Here is a 21,338-nt window from a genome sequence, read left to right on the forward strand (position 1 = left end):
GGTTTAGGGCCAAGTTTTGGATAATCTATCAATAAAATAAGTAGCAAAAAGCTAGAAGAAAAAAACAAAGAAAATAAGTAGCACAAAGCCAGAAGTACGATGTTTATGAAACTCAACGACGGGCGATGATCTTTAGGCACCTCCATTGGATCCTGCAGCTAATTTTTTATTTTAATTATTTGTCAATTGTGTAATTATTAACTTTAATTATTGAGGCTACTTTACTCCTCACCACTAACATAGAATCATAGAATAATACTTCCATTTTTTTGTGTTAATTCCCGACTATTTATTTTGCGCCAATCGATGCGACAATTTACTACCAAAGTAATAAAACATATACTATCTTTTATTCTCTCTTTTTATAAGTAAATATAGCAACACTCATCTCTTGATAAAACTCAATATTTTTCAGTTTTTTCCACCTCCAGACGTTACAGCCAAACTGAAATGAATTGATAAATTTAGAAGATAAAATTAAAGTGTAACTCTGAGATGTAATTTTGGAAGAATATGCCTTTGAAGGGAGATTAAATGGTTAAGACGCAAAAAAATTTGTTGAGTGAGAAGAGGTAATATTTAAATATAAATAGAAACTCTCTTTCTTATTTGAAGTGAACAAGTAAAGTTGAGGGTGCGCACTGTCACATTACCAACTCGCATTTAGTTTAGTGCAAAGTTTCAAACTCAACTTACACTATCCTGATAACGATATACATTTGTGATGAGTTCGATACATATTCGTAGATGGCTCTATTATCGTAGCACAACTTTGTTCTCGCTTTGTCATCACATCATTTGCATCGGTTGGGATGTAAAAAAGTTTGTGAAATAAGTTGGTGCCCTTCATACTAGTGTCTTTTGCACCACCATATAGCCTATAGGCGGCCATGTTGTCACATTGCACAACTGTTTAGTCCTTTGGGACTTCGAGCAGCCAACACAAAGTGTTAAAATTAGAGGATAAGACCCTCCTCAAACACCAAAGAAAGCGTGGTAAAACAAGCAAAGGACCTACTAAAATGTGTACGGAATCTATCTGGACAACGAAATTCCAGCTAATATTTGCATTGCCCTCCAAACATTCCTCATAAGTGTTTCCGCCAAAACTTCGTCTTCTAGTGAGTTTCTTCCACTTTAAGAAGCAAACTTTGAGCAGCCTAGTAGCTCCTCTTCCTTGAGTTATTCTCCATTAATTCCTAGTTGCTTAGAAACAATATTTGATCAGATACATATATGTTTCCGTCATTTGATATGGCGATGGGAAGCATAGTGAGGGAGGAAGGCGTGCTGAAACTGGTGCGTCCAGGAAGGCGTTTGGAGGTGCACAAGAAACCGGTGACAGCTGAAGAGGTGATGAGAAGGTACCCCAGGCACAGCATAACTAGGCCAGACATCTTTGAGTTCCCATGGATTGTGGTTAAGCCAGAAGCAGTTTTGGTTCCTGGGAAAGTGTTTTTTATAGTTCCTAACCGCACAATTTATCAGTTGCTTAAAGCCAGAGCGCACAGTGATCACCTTCCTTCTTCTTCTTTGCTTGAACAGAAACAATCTGCGGAGGATCGAAGCCACCATCATGTATCTGAACACAGTTCTCCCCCCAAGGACTCTGCTGGTATGACACGGAAGCACAATGAGCAGAGACGAAGGCTTAAGCTTCAATTTTTTGCTTGTGTTACTGCTAGTGTTAGCCCTAGCCCAAGCGATGCTGACTCTGACAGAAGACTCCAAAAAGATATCCAAGTAGAGTTGTCATCCAGAAACAAGAAAACTCGGGGAGAATCTAAGCAGAAACCTCCGATTCATCCAAAAAATGAAACTAGACATCGTAGAAAATACGATGATGGCAACAAGGACATTGCTGCAAATTTTGCTGATCTTAATATTAGGGAGAGCAAGCAGGTCCCCTTGTTGAAATCTTGTATGAGAAAACCTGAAAGTGCTCGCAAGTTGCTTCGCCTTAAGGTAACTCTTAACTTGCCAAACAAGGAAGAGGAGCGACAAAGCGAGGCTACTGATTCTGGGGTGCAATTTCGAGCAGATTAGCCTGCAAGGCATTTTTTAAACTCTGTTTTTGTACGTTGATTATGCACACCAATGTTTTGTTACCTTACTAGAGCAGCTATATAAGTTTATATTTTTATTTGTTTGTTCTACATATCCAGCATAGAGTCTATATTATTTAACCTGCTACATTTTGCAGTTAAGTTGAAGTTTAATTTAACGATTCAGAATTTAAACAGCTGTAAAATCTGTACTCAACCAAAAGCATCACTTACAATCAAGATCTTTCCCCGCTATCGCTAACTCAAAGCACAAATATTTCTACAAGGCGAGGCCAAAAGAGGCATACAAAAGTGAAATTTTCATAAGGCTTGCACTTACTCAACCAGACATAAAAAGTTCCTGACAATGGGAATTATCTAATCTGTGCTTGCACACGTTCTCTCGATCACTTTAGAATTGGTTCTATAAGAATGCCTTGACGGAGATGTAGATGCCCTTGAAGAACTATTTGCAAAGAAACTCAGCTTGCCAATCTTCTTGGAGAAAGAACTCATAAATTTACGAGAGTTGGACCTTTGCATATCCCTCTTCATACAGACATGTTCTCTCTCAAGGTCATTTAGTCTCATCCTTAACCGGGCTAGCTCAAGTTTTAGCTCACGGTTTTCTCTCCTCAATGATGCATAGTTGTCTCGCGGAGACATTGCTGCACTGAGCGCACCACTGCTGATCCGCCAAGACTGGTGCATTGGCTTGGGTTCATCTTCATTAGAGCATCCCAAGGAATTTCTGAGCCTTATTTGCTCAAAATAAAGCACTTGTACGATTGACTGGAGAGGGAGGCGCTCGTTTTGTGCAGCGTGGGCACCAGCTTCTTGTGAGAGCTTTTGGAAATCAATCATTTTGCAGAGCCTCTTCCTGTCTGTATCGGTTAAACCTTGATGAGCCTGGCACAGGAAGAACATATATAATCAATTGAAACTAATGAAAGAATGCTAAGTAGAAAGGCATCTTAATCGAGACTAATGGCAGAGAAAGATAAGAAAGACATACTTTTAAGTAAATATCAATGGCTCGATACAGCCCATCATGAATTGTTCGTGCGTGCTCGGGTAAAGCATCAGCAATGACTATGAACTTAGCAAGCTTGAGGTTTGCATCAGGGGCTATTTCAGCAAGGTAGTTGTCCACCAACTTTGAAACTTTAAACAAAGCGGTTTGGGAAGGCGAATGAGGACTATCAGATTCGAAAACAGATCCATCTTCCATATCTTCTTCGCTATCATCTTGCTGAGAAAAGTTAACTAAAATCCTATGCACTGTATCCACATCAAATAAAGTATCGCCTGCGTGCTTGAAAGAAGGAATCAGAAGATCATCAAGAGTAGCAATGTCCAGCTGGGACCCTATCCTCCTCTCCAGATCAAGTCTGCAAGCAATTGTGCAATCAAGCATTACAGCGCTTCGCAAAAGCCCAAATAGGAAATTGATTGGAATAACAAGTTTCTCAACGGGCAGGAGGCTGACAATTGTCTCAACCACGAGTTTTTCATGCCCAGTTGGAGCTGAATTTATGTCAACTTTTGTCTGGCCAGACGGATTCCATAAGCTGGACTTTTTTGTCAACTCCTTCTGCGCATAGTTCACAAGAGATGCACCAATACTCTCAGGGCGAACTCCGCGGCACTTCATGGCTGTTATGACTCTTTCGTACAAGTCAACTCGAATAACCGAAAGATCTTCTATCCACCAGTCCCCATCAGATTTAGCTTGCCTGTTCATGTGAAGTCTCCCCGAGCTGCTATACTCCAAGCGTGAAAAGCTAGAAGCAATTTGCTCCACACAAGCCTTTGAGGCTATTGCATCTATGCAACGGCTAACTATTCTCAGCTCATCAGCTAGAGGTAGTAAACTCTCACATTGCTGCAGAACCTCAACACACATTTCAAGATTTTTGCAAACAACGCTTTCAAGGTATTCCTCAGTGCGCGAACCAAGATTATCTTTCGAGAACTCTTCAGTCATTTCGAGGTAATCAGAAGCACAACACAGCTGAGCAACGTTTGAAGATGTGATTTCGAAGTTAATACCATAACAGAACTTTGCTGCCAACTCAAATGATTCTGCACCTCCTGGTAGATTAAGAAGCTCCACTCTTGAGATATCAGAATCCCTGTGTTCAGCAACCAACCTCCGGATTCTCCCACTTCGAGAGACAAGAGGGAACTGCATTCCGAAACACCACAATATATCAAAATTCCATCAAGACAGTGAATTTTAGAGAATCATTTTGAAGAATTGAAAAGTAAACAAAACAGCTAGATAGTTACCTTATGTAATGAAAACGCCCCTCCATTCACTTGTATTGTAATATCGCTAGGAACATCCCGAAAAATCCTGCACAATATCAAGAAGTAAACATTCATACAACATGACACTAATCAATGAGAAAAAGAAAAAAAAGAGTTTCTCCATGCAATACATATCAAGAGAACAATCAGAAAGCATTCATCTTCTGTTTATCATGCATCAGCACTATAGAGCACATAATCACTAGGCAACACTTACAAAATAAAATTATAAGTACTCAAGTTGAATTACAAACATAAAACAAAAACACATGAAAATCAAGAAACAAACCATTCATTGTATCGCTGCTGCCGCGAACTCTTGGCCAAGGATAGCTGCGGTTGCTGCTGCTGCTGCTGCTGCTGCTGATGCTTGTCACCGCCGCGGTCCATGGAGAGAAAAAAAGGCAACCAAGAGAGAAAATTGGAATGTCAAGGCAAAGAGAAAAGAACGGTAACGGTGGGGTTGAAGGAGTGAAGTAGTGGCAAGAGAGACAGAAACAACAACCGAGTTGGAGGTGTTGATGTTGGTGGTGAACCTGCTTGGCCATTTTCTTCTGCTTTTTGTCAAACAGGCGGTGTGCAAAACATAGATTGCAATTGTCCAAAGCAATGGGCCTCTTTGGTGGGTCATGCCTTTCTGCCTTTAATTTCTTGGGGGGTTTTAGTAATCACACTCAAAATCTTTGCATAATCTCTTCCCGTTTCTGTTGCTTTCTGCTGGACTGGGATTTAATTTAGTTTTTATGTAATTAAAGGAGATGATGAGGAAACACAGAAAGCGGGAAAAATATCAAAAGTAGTTATTTTGGTTTGACACTTTGACATGTTTTACTTTACTTTTTGTCCCCTGTAAAAATCTGTAAAAGTGAAAGATTCCTTGAGTGAAAAATGTCCTCTACCTCAAAATAAAAATATATAAAAAAAGTAAGCAACTGACGTTTTACCACAGGAATAGTAAGAAGTTGCGTCCTTGCATGATGGTGTGGGTTCAAATCTCGTTGTTGACTAATCTAACATTTAATATAACAAGATTTATGGTCTGAAGGAAAAAAAAAGAAAAAAAAAGTTAAGACAGTGGTAAAAAATTAAAAATAAAATGGTGAGTAATAATGGGATATGAATGCTCCTAAGGTGCAAAACACGTAAAGCTCATTTGGATGTGCTTTTAAAATGACTAAAAACGTTTTTGGTGAGGATGTAGAGTCCGTAATTTGCAGATGATTGCACATAATTAAGCGTTTATTACTTGAACACATTTGTTTTAACAAACGATATTAGTTATACTAAGGAGCTGGAGAAGCCGGCTAAGCCTCACAAGGGGTTAGCAATAATAAGGTTTAAATTCACCTTTGGGGAGAATCGAACATGAGACCTCTCACTTAAAAGTGAAGATAAATATCACTAGACCATAGTACTAAATAACATTATTTTAACACATTACGGCTTGAAATGATCTTTAGATAGTGAGCCAACAAGGTATTAAATCGTGGGGTTTTGCTCCTTACCAAAAGAAGACCCAGATACTTCAGTGAATCATTTAACTAAGTTATAAGCATCCTCTGCCTACTAAGTTATGAACTTGCTTTAGCAAACCATTTAACCAAGTTCATTCCGGAGTTGATCGTACTTGGTTTGATGAAACATCCTCTTTGATTTGTGATCTAATTGGGGAGGCTATCTTCATACCTTGTATCGAGTAGCCTATTTATGGCTTTTAGTGAAAATCATATCATGTTTTATCCAAAAAAAAAAAAAAGTTCTTGTAGCAATAAGGTAAGAAATTAGTCATGAAATTACTTTAGTTTCATTCAAGCAATACCCTACATTGCCCTATGAATTTATGAGAAATTGCAAGGAATATAGAAATATTTAGAATCAAAACCAACTTTAAAAATTAAGGTCTATTATGGAAGGAATTCCCCTCGCAAGGTCGAGAATTTATGACAGTTAGTCATGTCAAGGTTCTACCCATTTTGCATTTGAATTTATGATTTTTTAGAAATTAGAGTAATTTAAAATAATAACAGGTGAAAAGTAATGCAAGCCATTCTCCTTTAAGAAAAATTTTGCACAATCCACGTGAGGAAGAGCAAACAAAGAAAAGGTCAAAAAGAAGAAAGAAAGAAAGAATCAAAATTTGGAAAGGGAGAGAGTGGTGTGACCACTTTTGATAATTCTATGATTTTGATTTGTGATTATTACCCACCAACTCCACCTGCTGTGGGTCATATATGTTTAGGGTTCTTTAATGCAAGGCAATCTACATGTGGATCCGACCACATATTATTACATTTGCTATGATATCATTTGATTTGATCTTCCACTACCGTTCAAAAGATATTATATAACATGAGTAGATATTTTGTGTTAATAAAATAAAAATATGCGTAAATTTTTTGTGTGCATGTCTTTATTTTATTAACACAAAAATACCACATAACAAAATCAATGTCGTGCCATATAAATTATTCTCAATACAACCACCACCATTCCTTTAATATGTGTAGAATGTGGATGCAAACAAAAACTTATTTGGTTCAAGTCAAAGTCATCGAACCATGTGTGACAATGATATGTGTTTTGTTATACACACACACGTAATCGTTTGGTGCTAGAATTTTGGCTTGGGCCGAGGCGGTAGAAAGCTTAGAAAGGAGGCTGTGAATTTCATCCTAGTATTGAATTGCTGGTGGAGTGGATTGTTCGAGGATCACAATTGGTTTCTAATAGATTTGAATTAAGTGCTTCAGATCGGCTTTCGGATGAAGTTTGAACTAATTGCATAATAAGTCTAGGTTCAAAATCATAGTGCGAGTTGCATAATAAGGAGGTGGGAGCTGTAGAACCAGTTTACCTTAGTAGTCTCGACCGACTAGATAGATGGATATTCTCTCTGAGTCTGCGCCTGAGTATTTATTTTAATTCTCAACCGGCAAAGAGTCTTTAATTCTTTCGCTGAAAGATGTCACTTCATTAGTCTTCTCGGCAAAATGAGGTGTTTTATAATTTGTCACTCTCTGGTCACATTCGAAGTTTGGCATGCAAACAACAGAACCACCGTTACAATTAAGACACTCGTCTCCTTAAGTATCTTTGTCCATACAGCTTGATATGATTCGGCAGACCTATATTATCATCAATATAGTTGAGTTTGCCGAACTTGATGCACAAAATTCAGAACTTCGCATTGATTTGGATAACCTTGTCTTCAGGTTTTAGAACTCAAGATTGAGAGTATCCTTCATCGACCGAAGGTGCTCAACACAGAAGTAAGTAGCTTATCCCATCACATCACCACATTAAATTATTCGTCTAGTCGAGCTCGGGGGCAAATTGGCATGTCTGCATCAGCATTCAAGCCATTGAATGACGTAATTAGCTCTTAGTTATTGTGTGCCACATAAATTTTATAATTTTCAGTGCCAATGATAATATAATATATGAATGCATGTATGTGATAAAATGCATGGAGAGCAGGATCCTAAAGTTAAGGATGGTGATCGATTTTATGAATGAATTCTAAGGTTTGAATATGCATGATCTACGTGAAGTCAAATTTTGTTTCCTTCTCGTGATGTATAGAACTCATCTCTTATATTGTATCAAATGACGATCTGTGTAGCTTTTTACCAAAGTTAGTTTCACATTCGCCGAATGATAGTGTCATTTCCGTTTGACACCTAATATAAGAGTATAGGGACGAAAGCTAAACATGGGATAAAGTTTAGAGACCTTTTGCTACCACACACCCTTTCACAAACTACCTTTTTCATAGAGATATATAGGCCATATATTAAGGATGATGGAAATTATTGAGGATTGAAGGCGTGCATATATTGTATTGTGGTAGTGATGGTCTCAAGGAAAGTGAGTCCCCATCATTAGAGTACACTTGCATGCCAAGTGTTCCAAAGTAATTATCAATTAGTGATGAGACACAAACAATGTAACAAACCCCAATTAAAGGCATCCGATGCTACAGTTTACGTGCTCCAACTGTGCATGGGTTTACTATATATTCAATAGCGGAGTTAGCATGGAGTCAATAGATGCAAGTGACCACAGTAAGCTCTTATTTTCCCACACGAATAATAGTCCTGAACCCATAACCAATCCAAACCCATCAACCTAAAATCCCTTACCGATCAGCCAAGCATAGTCCTTATACAAAGATTTCTTGACCGCTGGTTCATTCGCAAGGGAAAACTAGCTACAAAGCCATGGGGTAAAGGTCTCATACACAAACCGATTAAAGGGAGCATTTTTTCTCACCACTATTTAGTGTGGTGTATGCTAACCATCATATTTATCATCGTTAGATCAATTTGAATTTTGAGATTCATGTAATGGATATGCACAAATCTCAAAATTCAAACTCATCTAACAGTGATAAATATGGTGGTGAATACAAATGCACTCCTGATTAAATGGAATAAATATTTTCACTTTTAATATTTTTGGTTGAACTTAGAGCTTCTTATTATGCCTCCATTGTCAATTAGTCATGGCTCTGCCACTGACTATAATCATATACATAGTTACAAATTATAGTAACACACAATTGAGATGTGACACTGTATCCTCTAAATTATTGAATTTTATTTGGTCATATATGTAACATAATTCAAATGTCACATAGTCATACGTACAAGATCATGAAAGGTATGGTTCCTAAGCTCTATCTATTTTTGTATGCTCCTTTCTCTCAATTTTGGGGACCACGTATTCAATCTAATTGTCTAACTCTGGTGGATACGATTTCAAATGGAGATAAGTTTTGATTGAGAAATCATACCCCCAAAAAAAATCCCAAAGTTTTGGATGTTTTAAAGCTCAATTTTTCAATTTTTTAGAACTTTAACAACTTCAGAAAGATAAGATCACTAATGAAAAAAACTACAATTTTGGAAAGGGCTTCACAAGGGACGTACAATGCAAAGCAACCCATCCTCGTTGTTTGATGGCCTCTAGTTTTTCAAGGCCGGTTAATTGTCCTTTGATGGGCTTCACGGAAACTTTTATCCACCCTCTTACATGTTTTTATACTTTCACTTTCATATTTTAGTACATCGATCTTTTAAGCCCTAGCTATGATGAACGACTAGATGTACCCGTTGATCTCCGAGTTTTATTATAAAAATTAGTAATAAGGAAAACTAATGAAAAGGGCTTGAAAATTTTGAGTTTTAATGATAAGGACAAAATAAAGGGTAAAGTGAATAGTACCAGGATTGACTTTTTAGTGTAAAAATGTGGTTTTTCGTTAAAGTGAACAGTACCAGGTGCTTTTCGTTAAAGTTCCCTTAGTAATATGAGAAGTAGTTTAATTTTCTATAAGTCAATGAAGGTTTGGTCCCTTTTGATGTGAGACTTTATCTTTTATATTCTCATCTTATGTACTTCGGCAATAATCTACACAACAACATTTGTGGTAAATGATCTTCACAATCTCTTTTTTCTTCCTCTAAACTCCTCTATCTTTTCATTGCATTAGGATTGTGTTGACCTTAGAAATTACAAAGCTTACGTGGCACGAAGGTTGAGTAACTATGAGTTAACTATGTCTTTCTAGTGAATACGGGCGTGCCAACTTGTGACCAAGTTTGAAAGAATCAATTGCTTGAACGAGAGCCACAGCTGAATTTCATGCCATTCTTTTTTTTTTATTATATTATACGGTCTAGTGAGTAGAATAGAATTAGTGGTGGTGGTGTCAAATGAGCTGCTAACTTCTGTACATAAGTGATTACGGTTGATGAAAGAACACGTCTCGGCCTTGGGTTCTAGAACCTGAAGACAAGGTTGCCTAGATCACTACAAAGTTCAGGATCTCTTGCACCATGTCCTGCTGACTCGACTATATCACGAGTATAGGTGCGGTGAATTAGTATCAGACTGTAGGGACACATGTACTTAAAGGAGATGAGCGTTTTTATAGTGCACATGGTTCAACCATCTGATGTCGAACTGCAAAACGCACCTGAGAGTAATCAATCATAGAACACTCCATTTCACTAGGAAGTTAAAGAAGTGACCTATTTCGGTGAGTAAGTTAAAACCTCTTCACCAATTGAGACTTGGGTAGATAACCAAACAACTAGAAACAGTGTTATTAGTCCAAATTGAAAATGCTCATTGATCGCTTGATTCTACGACTCCAGTGATGTTAGTCCAAACTAAAGATGTCGTCGGTTATCAACACAATGTTGTTAGTCTAAATTGAAGATGTGTTGACGGGAAGGTTAGGACAATTATTTCTTTTCTTTTCAAAGAGTGTGAAAAGGGTTTTGCCTAGAGCGTTTGAGTTGTTTGTTGAGTTGAGGGACTTTCAATGTTGCAGAGCCTCTTTTATGTATAGAGCAGGCTTCCATGATAATAAGCCCGGTAACGTAGAGTCGTAATTGGACTGTGCATGCTCAACATTTTGCTTGAATAGTCCCTTATCCCCTTTCAGCTGAAACTTCATTTTCATCCAGTCTTGGGCTCTTTGATTCTCACCAAGACTCTGAACCTAGTCCCATTACAAGACTCATTCATCTTTATCTGATTATATAGGTATTCTGATTGCCAAGATAACTCGTATTTACCAAGGCTTATTGTAATCCTTAGCAATTTCAATTTGTATAGGAATTGACTGAGCCACCCACATTTAACCTTTTCACAATCCTTTCTTCATAAGGACTCGGTCAAACTGATCCAATCTATAGGGTAAAAGCCCATTGGGCCGAAGGATGCATATTGGGTCAAGGTTTATGGTTCTTGGGCCGGCCTTTCTATCCCCAAATTGCTATTTCAGGCCCAAACATTGCCTCTTCACTTCGGGAATCCTCAACCATGGACATTTGCTCTGAAGGTTTTTAAGAAATGAAGATTCTTTAAATTGCCCATTATCTTGCATTAAATGCCTTGATGCCAACTTTACCTCGACTTATTTACATCTCCATTCTTTGTGTCACGCGTTTAGTGGTATTCATTTTCACTTGTAAGTGAGAGATCCTAAATCTGATTCTCACGAAGAGTAAATTTGAATTAAGTTGATATTAATAGTCTATTGTGAGACTTACCAGGCTTTTCTAACTGTACTATAGATAATATCGTATGTATTTAAAACCTTAATATGAAACTCACTGCTCACTAGCCCGTTAATAATTTCTTAAAAGTTAAGCCCATATTGCACGTCAAGTATAGTCGGGCCGTTGACCATTAGTCCAGTGACTTGTTCGCAGCAATTCGTTACGATAAGCCAGAAAGCAGCAGATTACGAACTTGTCTCCCGAAAAAAGAATAAAAATTAAAAATTCAGTTGTTCATCATCTCTGTGTTCACTACCATGCACTCTGTCATCGCCAATGGATTTATCTTCGTGGTTCCGACGCAAACTCTTGAAGAATAGCGAAGAGACCAAAAGCCCAGATCCCTCAGAGCAAACCCTCATTCCCCAACAAAACAAAAGGGAAGAAGAGCAGCTGGGAGTCACAGAGCAATTGGTCGATCTTGTCAAGTCCTTCACTTTGGACACTTTCAGGAATTTCCCACTTCCAGGTATATAAAAGATAACACCTTTCTGAATTAATTTTAATTTTTATTGTTTCTTTGGTGTTTTAGACGGTAATTATTGAGCTTGATAATTGGTTTTTTCTTGGGTTAATTTGATTTTTGGGTAAATAATGAAAATTTATAAGCTGGGTTTTCTTTGTGGGGATAAGGACTGTAATGGGTTCTTTCTTTTCTTGTAAATGGAGTTAAATTTGCATTGATTCGATGGCGGTGCAGATGGTGAGGGAGCTGAAGAAGATGAAGATCTGTCTGGATGGCAGGAAAGGCATGCCACCATTGTGCTTTCAAGAGTGAAGGTTTGAGTTCTAGCTCATTGTTTATGTTTAGTATCTTTTGTAATTGATGTCAAATTCACAATTCTAAAGTTGGTTTAGTGAAGCATGTAAATTTATATCAACAATTGTAGAATGTTGCTCCTTGGCCCTTTAGGATGTTCTCTAGCAATTTGCAATTGCTTTTTTTAATGGTTGGTGCCTTTAGTTGTGTTGAATTTGTAGGACAAATAAGAAATGGTTTTAGTCCAAGTAGTTCGGGAAGTTCGATCACACGAGATGTTCCAGATACCTTATCTACATTTCTTGTTAGTTATAACTTGGACCTGGACTGCGTTGTACAACCCTTTAAGAGCATATTTATGAATTGAATCTTTCGTATTTTCAGGAGCTTTCACATCTGAGATATAAGCTATGCCCCCGCTACCTGAAGGAACGTCAATTTTGGAGAGTGTACTTTATGCTTGTCAAGAAACAAGTGGCGGCGTAAGTATTTTACAAGTTTCAGATTTTCAATCATTTTGCACCAATGTTATCCGATGAGATCATGGTTCGAATTCTGGAATGATTGATTAGTTGTTGATGGGATTTAGGAGTATTCATCTAGGTGGTTTAAGTTGAATATTTTGAGCCAATTATGTTGTTAGTGTTTGGAACATGATTGTTCCTGATGGAGCTCTAGACTTGTATTCTCTTCCTATCATAGGGTCAGTGAAGGCTGGTTTTGAAAAACAAATCAAACAAAAACGATCCAATCATCTCAACGAACTTGAATACTCAACTTTCATTTGGATTTGATTTGGTCAAACAAATAGGCTTGGATTGCACAGAAATATGTGTACCTCCGTTTGAATCTTATAACTAACAAGCATATGGAGTTGAAGGAACAAAATGTGCTCTGTTGTGAATCAGATAGCACCGAGTTCTTGATTTAGTCTGGCATTATAAGGCTTATAAGTTTATAGTAGATGTCGACAATGTTGAAATGCTGTTGTCACGCTCTCACCTGAAGCTTATTTCGATCCCTGAAAAGTTGTTGACAACAGGATGATGCTTAGCTAAAGAGTCATGTTAAAATCAGAATTGTTAAATGTGACCATCACTGTACTTTTTCAAATTTACAGATTCTAGCTATAAACAGAGGTGCACAAAATGATACGAGTCCAAGTGGCGATCACTATACTTTGTCAAGACATGTGCGTCATTACGCTTTTGAACTATGCGATGTTTTGCTTGCCTAGAACATGTTCAGTATCTGCGTATGCATACACACTCATTAAACGTGATTTCTTGATTTGATTATCAGATACGAGCTGTGTGCGATACAGCAAGAGAGGATCAAAGAAATGGCAGTGGAGAATGAAAAGTCTACAAATACCAGTGCATGTGAAGTCGAAATGTCAGAAGCAAAGCAGGGAGCAAAATTAGCGCCTCCAACGCCATAGCATCTCATAAATTGCAGTACGCCTTTCTTTTTAGCAGTAGGGATGTATTGGGTAGTAGGACTGTTCCGCTGGACAAAAACGTACGTATATGGTTAGAACATGGAAACTTATCCATTCCATTCAATCCTTGTGCTGATGAACTAGTGACTTGTTAACGTTTCAATCATCTATCCATTATATTTTTTTTGCTCGATTTCATCTATCTAGTTGTTGTAGTGCATTCTAAGTTCAATAAAACGTTAAAGTCACTCATCTAGACTCACCAGTATGTAGTTTTATGGAAATTGGATTTGGTTTTGTGACGTGCTATTTACTTGAGCTATGTTGGTCGGGTTTGGATTGCACTGTCCTACAGTCCTAGAACTCATCTGCATACAAGAAAAAAGGAAAAACCAAAGAACAAGATACGTTATAATTTATTCTTGTAAATGGTTCCATTCGAAACACAAGACATTGATTCGGTTTTATTGGAAATTATCAAACAACAAAACTATCACAATCGCTCACATGAAACATGAATGAAGAATCGATGACAAGTACAAGCGCAATACTAATTACTAGTGGAATATCAAAGTTTTTCCTCTCTGGTGTCAAACTTGAAGTCTCTCTGGTGTCAAACTTGAAACGAGAGTGTAAATTCCATCGTCGATGTTGCTGTTAACTATTTCCCCGGTAGTAAGAGTGTCGATCTGGCTGTAGGAGAAAGGAATATCGCATGAAGCCTCCGACGCTAGTAGCCTTACCTTCACACCCTCGTCATTGGCAGCACAGCAGTCTTATACACAGCCTCCTTTTCACTACTTGTGATAGTCTCAATTTCTCCCATACGGACTGATTCTGTAGACCCAATCTTCATCTTTCTGTTGTCTGCGATTACTGGAACACTGGCACGCGTGCTGCTCCCTACACTACTCAGCCTCAGAAGTGAGGAAACGCTGGAGTACTTCTAAGTAGTGTTCCTAGTTAGTATACAAGACCTTTACCTGTACCGGAAAAGTTTCTTTGTTATGATTAACAGCCTCACCAAAGCCGATTTGGACAACATTTTGGTTGTACATTCTCAGGCCCTTGAGGGTGATAAGTAACATCACTGATGATACTCCTTCAAAGGACAATCTCTTCCAACTCCATGCATGCTTCGTCGTCTATAGGTTGGATGTTGGCACGAAGGCAGCTTGTAATTTCGTCGGTGGTATATAATTCTTTTGCAGAACTTCTTGTTTCTTAGGTTGCGGAGAGCAAAGAGAAGAGCTAAGAAATTGGATTAAACAATGAAGTGAACACAGAACTGTTTCCCGTCGTTTTTCTGGAAATATACAGAAGATCAATATACAAATTCAAGCTAGAAATAGAGGTGCATACGAGTCCATCACTATATTTTTCTGCATACGCGCGTACACACTCATTAACTAGGATTTCTTGATTTGATTTATCTAGGGGTGATTTTCGAGCGGATCATATCAGAAACAAGGTTTCCAGCTTCCATTTCAAATGTCAATGAACGCAACGTTGATATGTCAGGGTCGAAGCTCGGAGCAAACTTAGGGGCTCCAATGCCATCACATGACTTAAGTTGCATTATGCATTTCTTTTTAGCAGTAGGATTGTATTGGTTGGTCCAGCAAAAACGTACGTACTGGTAAAAGCATGCAATCACGTTCAATAGTTGTGCTGATGAACTCGGGATTTGTTAGGGTTAATTTCTGTGTGCATTTCATGTACGATTACTGCCTTTTTGATGAGTTTCCATAAGATGGCTTGATATTCGGATTGTCCCACACTCAACTCTTTTTCGCAAAAAAAAGCTCGAGTTCTCTTTTGCCAAGTCCAGTATGAGTGTAACCGAGATATGTCCCATCTCTTTATTTCCGGTTACATGTAAGAATCGACTCCGGTCGAGAACCCATGTTAAGGTATGGGTAATGGGGCTAAACTTTGGGTGACTTGGGTTATTAATATGCATTGGGTTGGATGATAACTACTCAAACCATCAAGATAGTATTTAGGCTAAATTATTCAATGAATACAAAACTCGTTATCCAAGTGAATCGAACTTGAGACCTCGCTTATAAATATAAATGCATACCAACTTGCACTAGACTAGTGTTAGTTTCTTTGGAAAAGGATCATCTCCAGATCCTTTTCCTGCGGATCCCAGGGATCCTATGATCATGATCGTTCATCGTACATCGTGCGGTTAGTTTTCGTTAGGTAGTATTTATATTTAATTTTAAATTTTAAATTTTAAATGATTTCTGACCGCACGATATACGTTGAACGATTATAATCACGAGATTCCCAGGAAAAGGATCCAATGAGGATCCTTTTCCAATTTCTTTTGATACAATAATATTGAGATTGAGAGATTGGACAAAGCCACACAATGACTTAGCAATAATCTAATTCCGGACTTGTCATTCATGTACATCAAACTTATGATCTTCCACTTAAAAATTGAGACGAATGATATGGACCGTAGTGCTGTAGTGCTACAGTAGCTTAGCGCAAGAAGTTGCACCACTTGGCCACCGTTGCAGTTGGATCGCAAGTTTTTACCGTTGTGTTAAAACAAAAAACTTTTACAGAAGGAATATGAAAGATGAGAGAAGTGGACAGCAGCAAATCTAAGTTTTTTTTTTTGGAAAACGCAGCAAATCTAAGTTAAAACATCATTGTGTGATGGCAGTGATGCAGTCACTGCACAGACCGTACCATGTGAACTGAAACCAAAAACCACTGAAATCCCCCACAACGGTCTACGCATACACTCATGCCTTCATTCACGCTCACAACTCAGTAAAAGTAAATTGCCCACTTGACACTTGAATCACTTACTTCCACAGCTTTGCTTTGCAACCACAAAACTTTTAGGAGGAGAGAAGACAAAATGGCTATCACAGTTCGAAATTGACCTCCTGAACTATAACTCAGTTAAAATTAATTCTCTAATAACTCGAGTTGAAAGTGATCATATGAACTATTTTTTGGTAAATTAACTTCTTAAACTAATTGAAATTAGTCACTTAACTCCTCACTGTTAGTTTCAATTAAATTCCAACGACTCTATCGTCAAATATTAGCACACGTGCAACATGTAATTCACTCTTGATGGTAAATTTGTGCCACTAGTTAACATACAGTAAAGTGGATGAAATTTCATCAAATATGCCGATAAGGGGTTTATTGGTTGAGTTCAAATAGTTCAGAAAATTAATTTACCAAACATCAATTTTAACTTAAGTAATAGTTGTTCAAGGGTAAAACGACAGTTTATATGATAAAAAATGCCATGTAAGAGGCCCGGAGCTCTTAAGTTTTTCTAATACTACACATCAATCAAGAACCAGTTGCTCAACCCTACCACATTTTGAGACACAAAACAATAAACGAACTCTTTACGACTAGAAGGCTATTTATTCTTATTTGTAAATCATAATTTGACATATTTGGTCTTGACAATCCGGACCTCATACCCTTACCTAACGACATGAACCAGTAAAAATGCAATACATGTCATATTGGTTTAAAAGTACCGTATGGCTAGCCCGAGAACAAAAAATGACATGTCCATTATTTTAAAAAACGAGATTACGTGTTTATATCATTACTGGTACATATCATTGGGCGAGAATAATTAAAACCCCTGTACACTCGTACAAACAGCAATACAAAAAGTTGAAGCTCAAACTGTAACTTGTCTGTGAGGTCAAACTCCTCCCAAGGCCGCCATTATTTCTGAAAAAGATTGGGCAGATGGACCAGTTTTTGCACTCAAAACTTCCAAACCCTAATTCAACAAGTTGAACACAGAAACTAATTGAAACAATTACACATGCCAGTCTAATCCAACCAACCAGTCCAATTGGGTGCAATCGGGTCCATGGACAAAGATAACTCCAAACCCTAACCAATATCCATCACAAAATCTAACTCCTTACAACAAGTCAAAACAAGCAATGCAGAAACAATCTTACCTGTAACAAGAAAACAACCAACATCTGAAAGCGGCAATCTTACTTGAGATTTCCTACAGGGAAACATCATCATCAACAACAACGACCCACAACACCTAAGGGGTTTTTAGGGTTTGTCATCCATTTAATTAGTCATCGTCAACAAATGAAACGACACAAGAGAGATATGGGAAAAGGAAATTGAGTTACGTTTATTAACCTCCAAAGAGCACATGCACTCTTTGAGTCGTTCCTACCCTAAATATTGACAGTAGTTCATTTAAGACATGACAAAGTGAAAATCTACTAAATTAGATATGTCACAGAACCAGGCACTCTTTCCCGATCTCTTCTCAAAGGAGCCCCTTCATTCTTTTGTCAAAGAATTTGGTTTTATACGCTATCGACTACTTCATAGCTCTGTTATTATTCGTCGAATGATGGTCATACTCATATAAGTTCCCTTGGCATGGGCTTAAAAGGTTGATTTTGGATGCTGCACCCGCTATTTCCCAGCACGTCCTTCTAATGGTCATCAAGATAACAACTGAGATACTATGGTATCAGAACCTGAAATATATAGGCAGGCTCTGCTTAGGGAATCACTTGCTCCCATTCATACCTTCCAGGAAGGGGTAAATCGTTGATGATGTCAAAGTTGTACCTGCGACAACCCAACCACCAACTATGAGGATTTCATGGTATTTGGGGGTCCATGTAGATTGCTAATCTATTTCAGTTAACATGAATCACAATCAGTTAAAGTTGGTTTTGCAATTTAACTAGCATACTTCTCAATGAAGATTTTCTGTTGCTCCTCCTCATGTCGGGCAAAGAACTCCTCCATCTCAAGCGTGGTTGGGATATTTCTTTGCACATTGTTTCTAACTCTCCGGTGAGTTGAAATAGAACTCGTCCGCCTTGTGGTGGAACCGGGGGTTCCAATTGTGTCCGACTCCCTTATGAAGCTGCACGGCGTGGTTTCTCTAGTGCTCCTGTATTAGACATGGAAAAAATAATATCAACCCTGCAATCTTGTACACGATTCAAGGGAAATCTTAATCCACAAACATATTATTACCCGGGACCACCTTCATCCCACAAAAAGGGACCAAAATGTGTTTTCTTTTGGTGCCCATGTGATATTAATAACAAAGAAATAAGATAAAAGTGTAATAAATAAAACAAATTACATTTTTGGCAGTGTATGCAAGCAATTAAAAGCACGAGATCTGGAAGTTTTTGTCACCTATACTAGTAACCCCAAAAAAGAGGTGTCCAACTTAAATGTTAGAGAGGCAAATAGGCCCCATGAAAACGATATGTTAATGCTCTAACACAAATGAAGCCCAAGAGTGATCGCTGTCGGTACTGCAAAAGATAGTTTTATTTTCCCTCATTTCATCGTCATATGGACACCCCCAGCTTTTGAGATCAATGCTATTTTGCAAATCAAAAGAGAGAACATAAACGCATCCAAAGAATGACAACAATAGTTTGTCCCTCGTGTCGTCGCCTCAGTCCTAATGTGTACTAACAGATGCAGACTAAATTGCCAAAACATGATTATGAAACTAGCTCTACAAAGATAAGGCACAATTAGATATAATCTATATGATCTCTGCTCAGGTATATCTTCTTATTCTTTCACTGTCTAGTTAAGCTAAAAGCAATAAATCGGCTTTACAAAGAAGCTGATGAAAATTTAGGAACCATGAGAAGCAGATGACTTTGACAGTGTGGCCCAAAAGCCAAAGCTAAAAACTTTATATTTGAAAGAAAAGCAGTAGTTGAAAAAAAATTCAAATAAAACCCATTTCTTGCGAGGGAAGAGGTGGAGGGAAATGGCCATTTTTCAAGTCTGAAAAAGCTTAAAATATTTCCTCTCCTATATTATTAAAAGCCAACAATTATTAATCAAGAAAATCATATTTCACATCAACATTAAGCAAAAAGCACTGACAAAACCAGTGCTAATCATCAATATTTAAAATTAAAAAAATTAAATTAAAAAACAATTTAGATCACAAGAACAGAAAAAAGAAAACTATCGCATTTGAGCTAAGAAATAAAGAAGCAAAATTTACCTGTCTCTGGCTTCAAAATCCAAGTTGTTTTCCCCAAACGAAGCCTCGACCCCCAAATCGTTACCATACTCTGCTCCACCTCCGAAATTACCAAAACACCCCTCCTCCCCTTCCTTCTCCTTCCTCTCAACGGGTCCAGCCCAGTCCAACTCCACCGACGAGCCCACGCTCAGCCTTGATTTGGGCCTCGATTCCACCGGCCCCCGTCGGCTTTCCCCGCAGCAGCCTCCTCCGGGCTTCTCCGAGGGCTCATTAATTCCGCCGCTCTGGCTCTGCTTCTTGACGGCGTCGTTTCGCAACGGGGGTTTCTCTAGACGGCGGCTCCTGAGCTGGAGGTAGTACAGGGAGGAGCTATCTGAGTCCGATTCTCCGGAGGGGGATTGATCTTGATTCTCTTGCTTCTGCTGCTGCTGCTGCTGGAGCTTTTGGAGGGCTAGGGTTTTGGCTCTGGTCCGAACTCCGAGAGAGGACTGCGGCGAAATGGAGACCTCCATCACGGCTACGTCGCCGGAAATTTTCGATTTCTTCATGTATTTCCCCATATCTCAGGCCCTTCCGGCCTCTCTGCGTTTTCTTCGAAGTTGGAATTTGGAGAGAGAGGTGATGACAACTGACGGAGGCGATATCTATCACACAGAGAGAGAGAGAGAGAGAGAGAGAAGGGGGAGAGAGAGGGAAAGAGAGGGAAAAAGGTGGGGGGGGGGGGGGGGGAAGGTAGGGGGAGGAGAGAGGGAGAGAGAATAAAAGTTAGGGTTGGGGGTTTAGGGAACAGTGGTACTTTATATCTCTACATTCTTGTCGTATTTTCATTATTTGCCCCTTCTCTCTTAAATTATTTTCTTCCGTGGACCCTTCTCTCCCTCCCTTCTATTTCCTTTTCTTTTTAAGTTTCAAAAATAAATTAATTAAGGATTTTTATCACAAATGATTCTTAAAATTGATCTCACATTCAAGATGGTTTCTGAAAAGTCAATCAATGTAATCCCTGAAAATAGGTGTCGCAAATTAATGTGGTCATTTTGTCACAATTATGTTAAAAATTTCGTTAAGTGCTGATGTGACACATAAATAAATCCCACAAGATTTATGAGTTTTTGTGAAACCCCGTCCCAAATTATGTATATTTTCATACTAACGAATTTACGAAATTACCATTTTTCCTCTTATCCCCTCACCTTACCCGAATCTCCCATTTTGGGATTTTCCCTATCCCTTTTTATTATTTTTATAACACTATCTCCTCTTCTCCCTTCTATCCCCCGAGTTCACTCTCTCTCTTAACTCACTTTTTCTCTCTCGCACCAATCCCTTCTCCCACTCCCCGATCTACACACACCAAAATCGAGACAAACGATGGCGACGACGGCACCACCATGCCCACCGTGTTGGGGTTCCCTCTCTCTTCTCCTCTGTGAAGCACACATAGAACCCATGAAGCTTCTCCGGTGAGTTCCGTGGCTTTCGAGCCAAACTCCGACCAGCTCCAACCACCACACAGTGTGTTTTTAGGTATGAATCTCTTCCTCTCATCCTAAACTTCAATTGGGTAGTAAGATCGCACCTTGGGGTTGAGTAACAGAGTCGATCGGAGCTCGGGAAACCCAAAGCCTTGGGTCGGGCTACCAGGCCCAAACCCTTTAACCAAAAACCCAGGGCCTTTGGCCCA

General features: G+C 38.5%; 3 protein-coding genes across 3 annotated transcripts; 1 reads left to right on the forward strand and 2 right to left on the reverse strand.

The window, feature by feature from the left end:
- Positions 1-2,234: 2,234 nt before the first annotated feature.
- LOC126584862 (BTB/POZ domain-containing protein At5g48800-like) lies at positions 2,235-5,136 on the reverse strand. The gene is made up of 4 exons (XM_050249233.1): positions 4,648-5,136; positions 4,338-4,404; positions 3,061-4,233; positions 2,235-2,954 (listed from the first exon to the last, which is right to left on the reverse strand). The coding sequence occupies exons 1-4, from the start codon at positions 4,746-4,748 to the stop codon at positions 2,424-2,426; spliced, it is 1,872 nt and encodes a 623-aa protein (XP_050105190.1). The 5' UTR covers positions 4,749-5,136; the 3' UTR covers positions 2,235-2,423.
- Positions 5,137-11,622: 6,486 nt separating this feature from the next.
- On the forward strand, positions 11,623-13,825 carry LOC126584865 (uncharacterized). Its single transcript, XM_050249237.1, has 4 exons — positions 11,623-11,900; positions 12,132-12,211; positions 12,576-12,673; positions 13,494-13,825. Exons 1-4 carry the CDS (start codon positions 11,708-11,710, stop codon positions 13,630-13,632), a joined length of 510 nt encoding a protein of 169 aa, XP_050105194.1. The 5' UTR covers positions 11,623-11,707; the 3' UTR covers positions 13,633-13,825.
- Positions 13,826-17,678: 3,853 nt separating this feature from the next.
- Positions 17,679-20,384, reverse strand: LOC126584863 (cyclin-dependent kinase inhibitor 3-like). The gene is made up of 3 exons (XM_050249234.1): positions 19,673-20,384; positions 18,377-18,580; positions 17,679-18,249 (listed from the first exon to the last, which is right to left on the reverse strand). The coding sequence occupies exons 1-3, from the start codon at positions 20,212-20,214 to the stop codon at positions 18,180-18,182; spliced, it is 816 nt and encodes a 271-aa protein (XP_050105191.1). The 5' UTR covers positions 20,215-20,384; the 3' UTR covers positions 17,679-18,179.
- Positions 20,385-21,338: the final 954 nt, after the last annotated feature.

This window comes from Malus sylvestris, chromosome 10, assembly GCF_916048215.2.
Source record: "Malus sylvestris chromosome 10, drMalSylv7.2, whole genome shotgun sequence".
In the NCBI taxonomy this organism is placed as follows: Eukaryota; Viridiplantae; Streptophyta; class Magnoliopsida; order Rosales; family Rosaceae; genus Malus; species Malus sylvestris.

What these genes read in the sequence shown, in the direction of transcription:
- LOC126584865 (XM_050249237.1), top strand. Translation starts at nt 11,708, where the DNA reads ATGGATTTATCTTCGTGGTTCCGACGCAAACTCTTGAAGAATAGCGAA. An exon ending in TTGTGCTTTCAAGAGTGAAG is followed by an intron (nt 12,212 to 12,575) that starts GTTTGAGTTCTA and finishes TCGTATTTTCAG; the next exon opens with GAGCTTTCACATCTGAGATA. An exon ending in GTCAAGAAACAAGTGGCGGC is followed by an intron (nt 12,674 to 13,493) that starts GTAAGTATTTTA and finishes TTTGATTATCAG; the next exon opens with ATACGAGCTGTGTGCGATAC.
- LOC126584862 (XM_050249233.1), bottom strand. Translation starts at nt 4,748, where the DNA reads ATGGACCGCGGCGGTGACAAGCATCAGCAGCAGCAGCAGCAGCAGCAG. An exon ending in GGGCGTTTTCATTACATAAG is followed by an intron (nt 4,234 to 4,337) that starts GTAACTATCTAG and finishes TTCGGAATGCAG; the next exon opens with TTCCCTCTTGTCTCTCGAAG. An exon ending in CCATTGATATTTACTTAAAA is followed by an intron (nt 2,955 to 3,060) that starts GTATGTCTTTCT and finishes TTCCTGTGCCAG; the next exon opens with GCTCATCAAGGTTTAACCGA.
- LOC126584863 (XM_050249234.1), bottom strand. Translation starts at nt 20,214, where the DNA reads ATGGGGAAATACATGAAGAAATCGAAAATTTCCGGCGACGTAGCCGTG. An exon ending in GATTTTGAAGCCAGAGACAG is followed by an intron (nt 18,581 to 19,672) that starts GTAAATTTTGCT and finishes TGTCTAATACAG; the next exon opens with GAGCACTAGAGAAACCACGC. An exon ending in CAGAAAATCTTCATTGAGAA is followed by an intron (nt 18,250 to 18,376) that starts GTATGCTAGTTA and finishes GGGTTGTCGCAG; the next exon opens with GTACAACTTTGACATCATCA.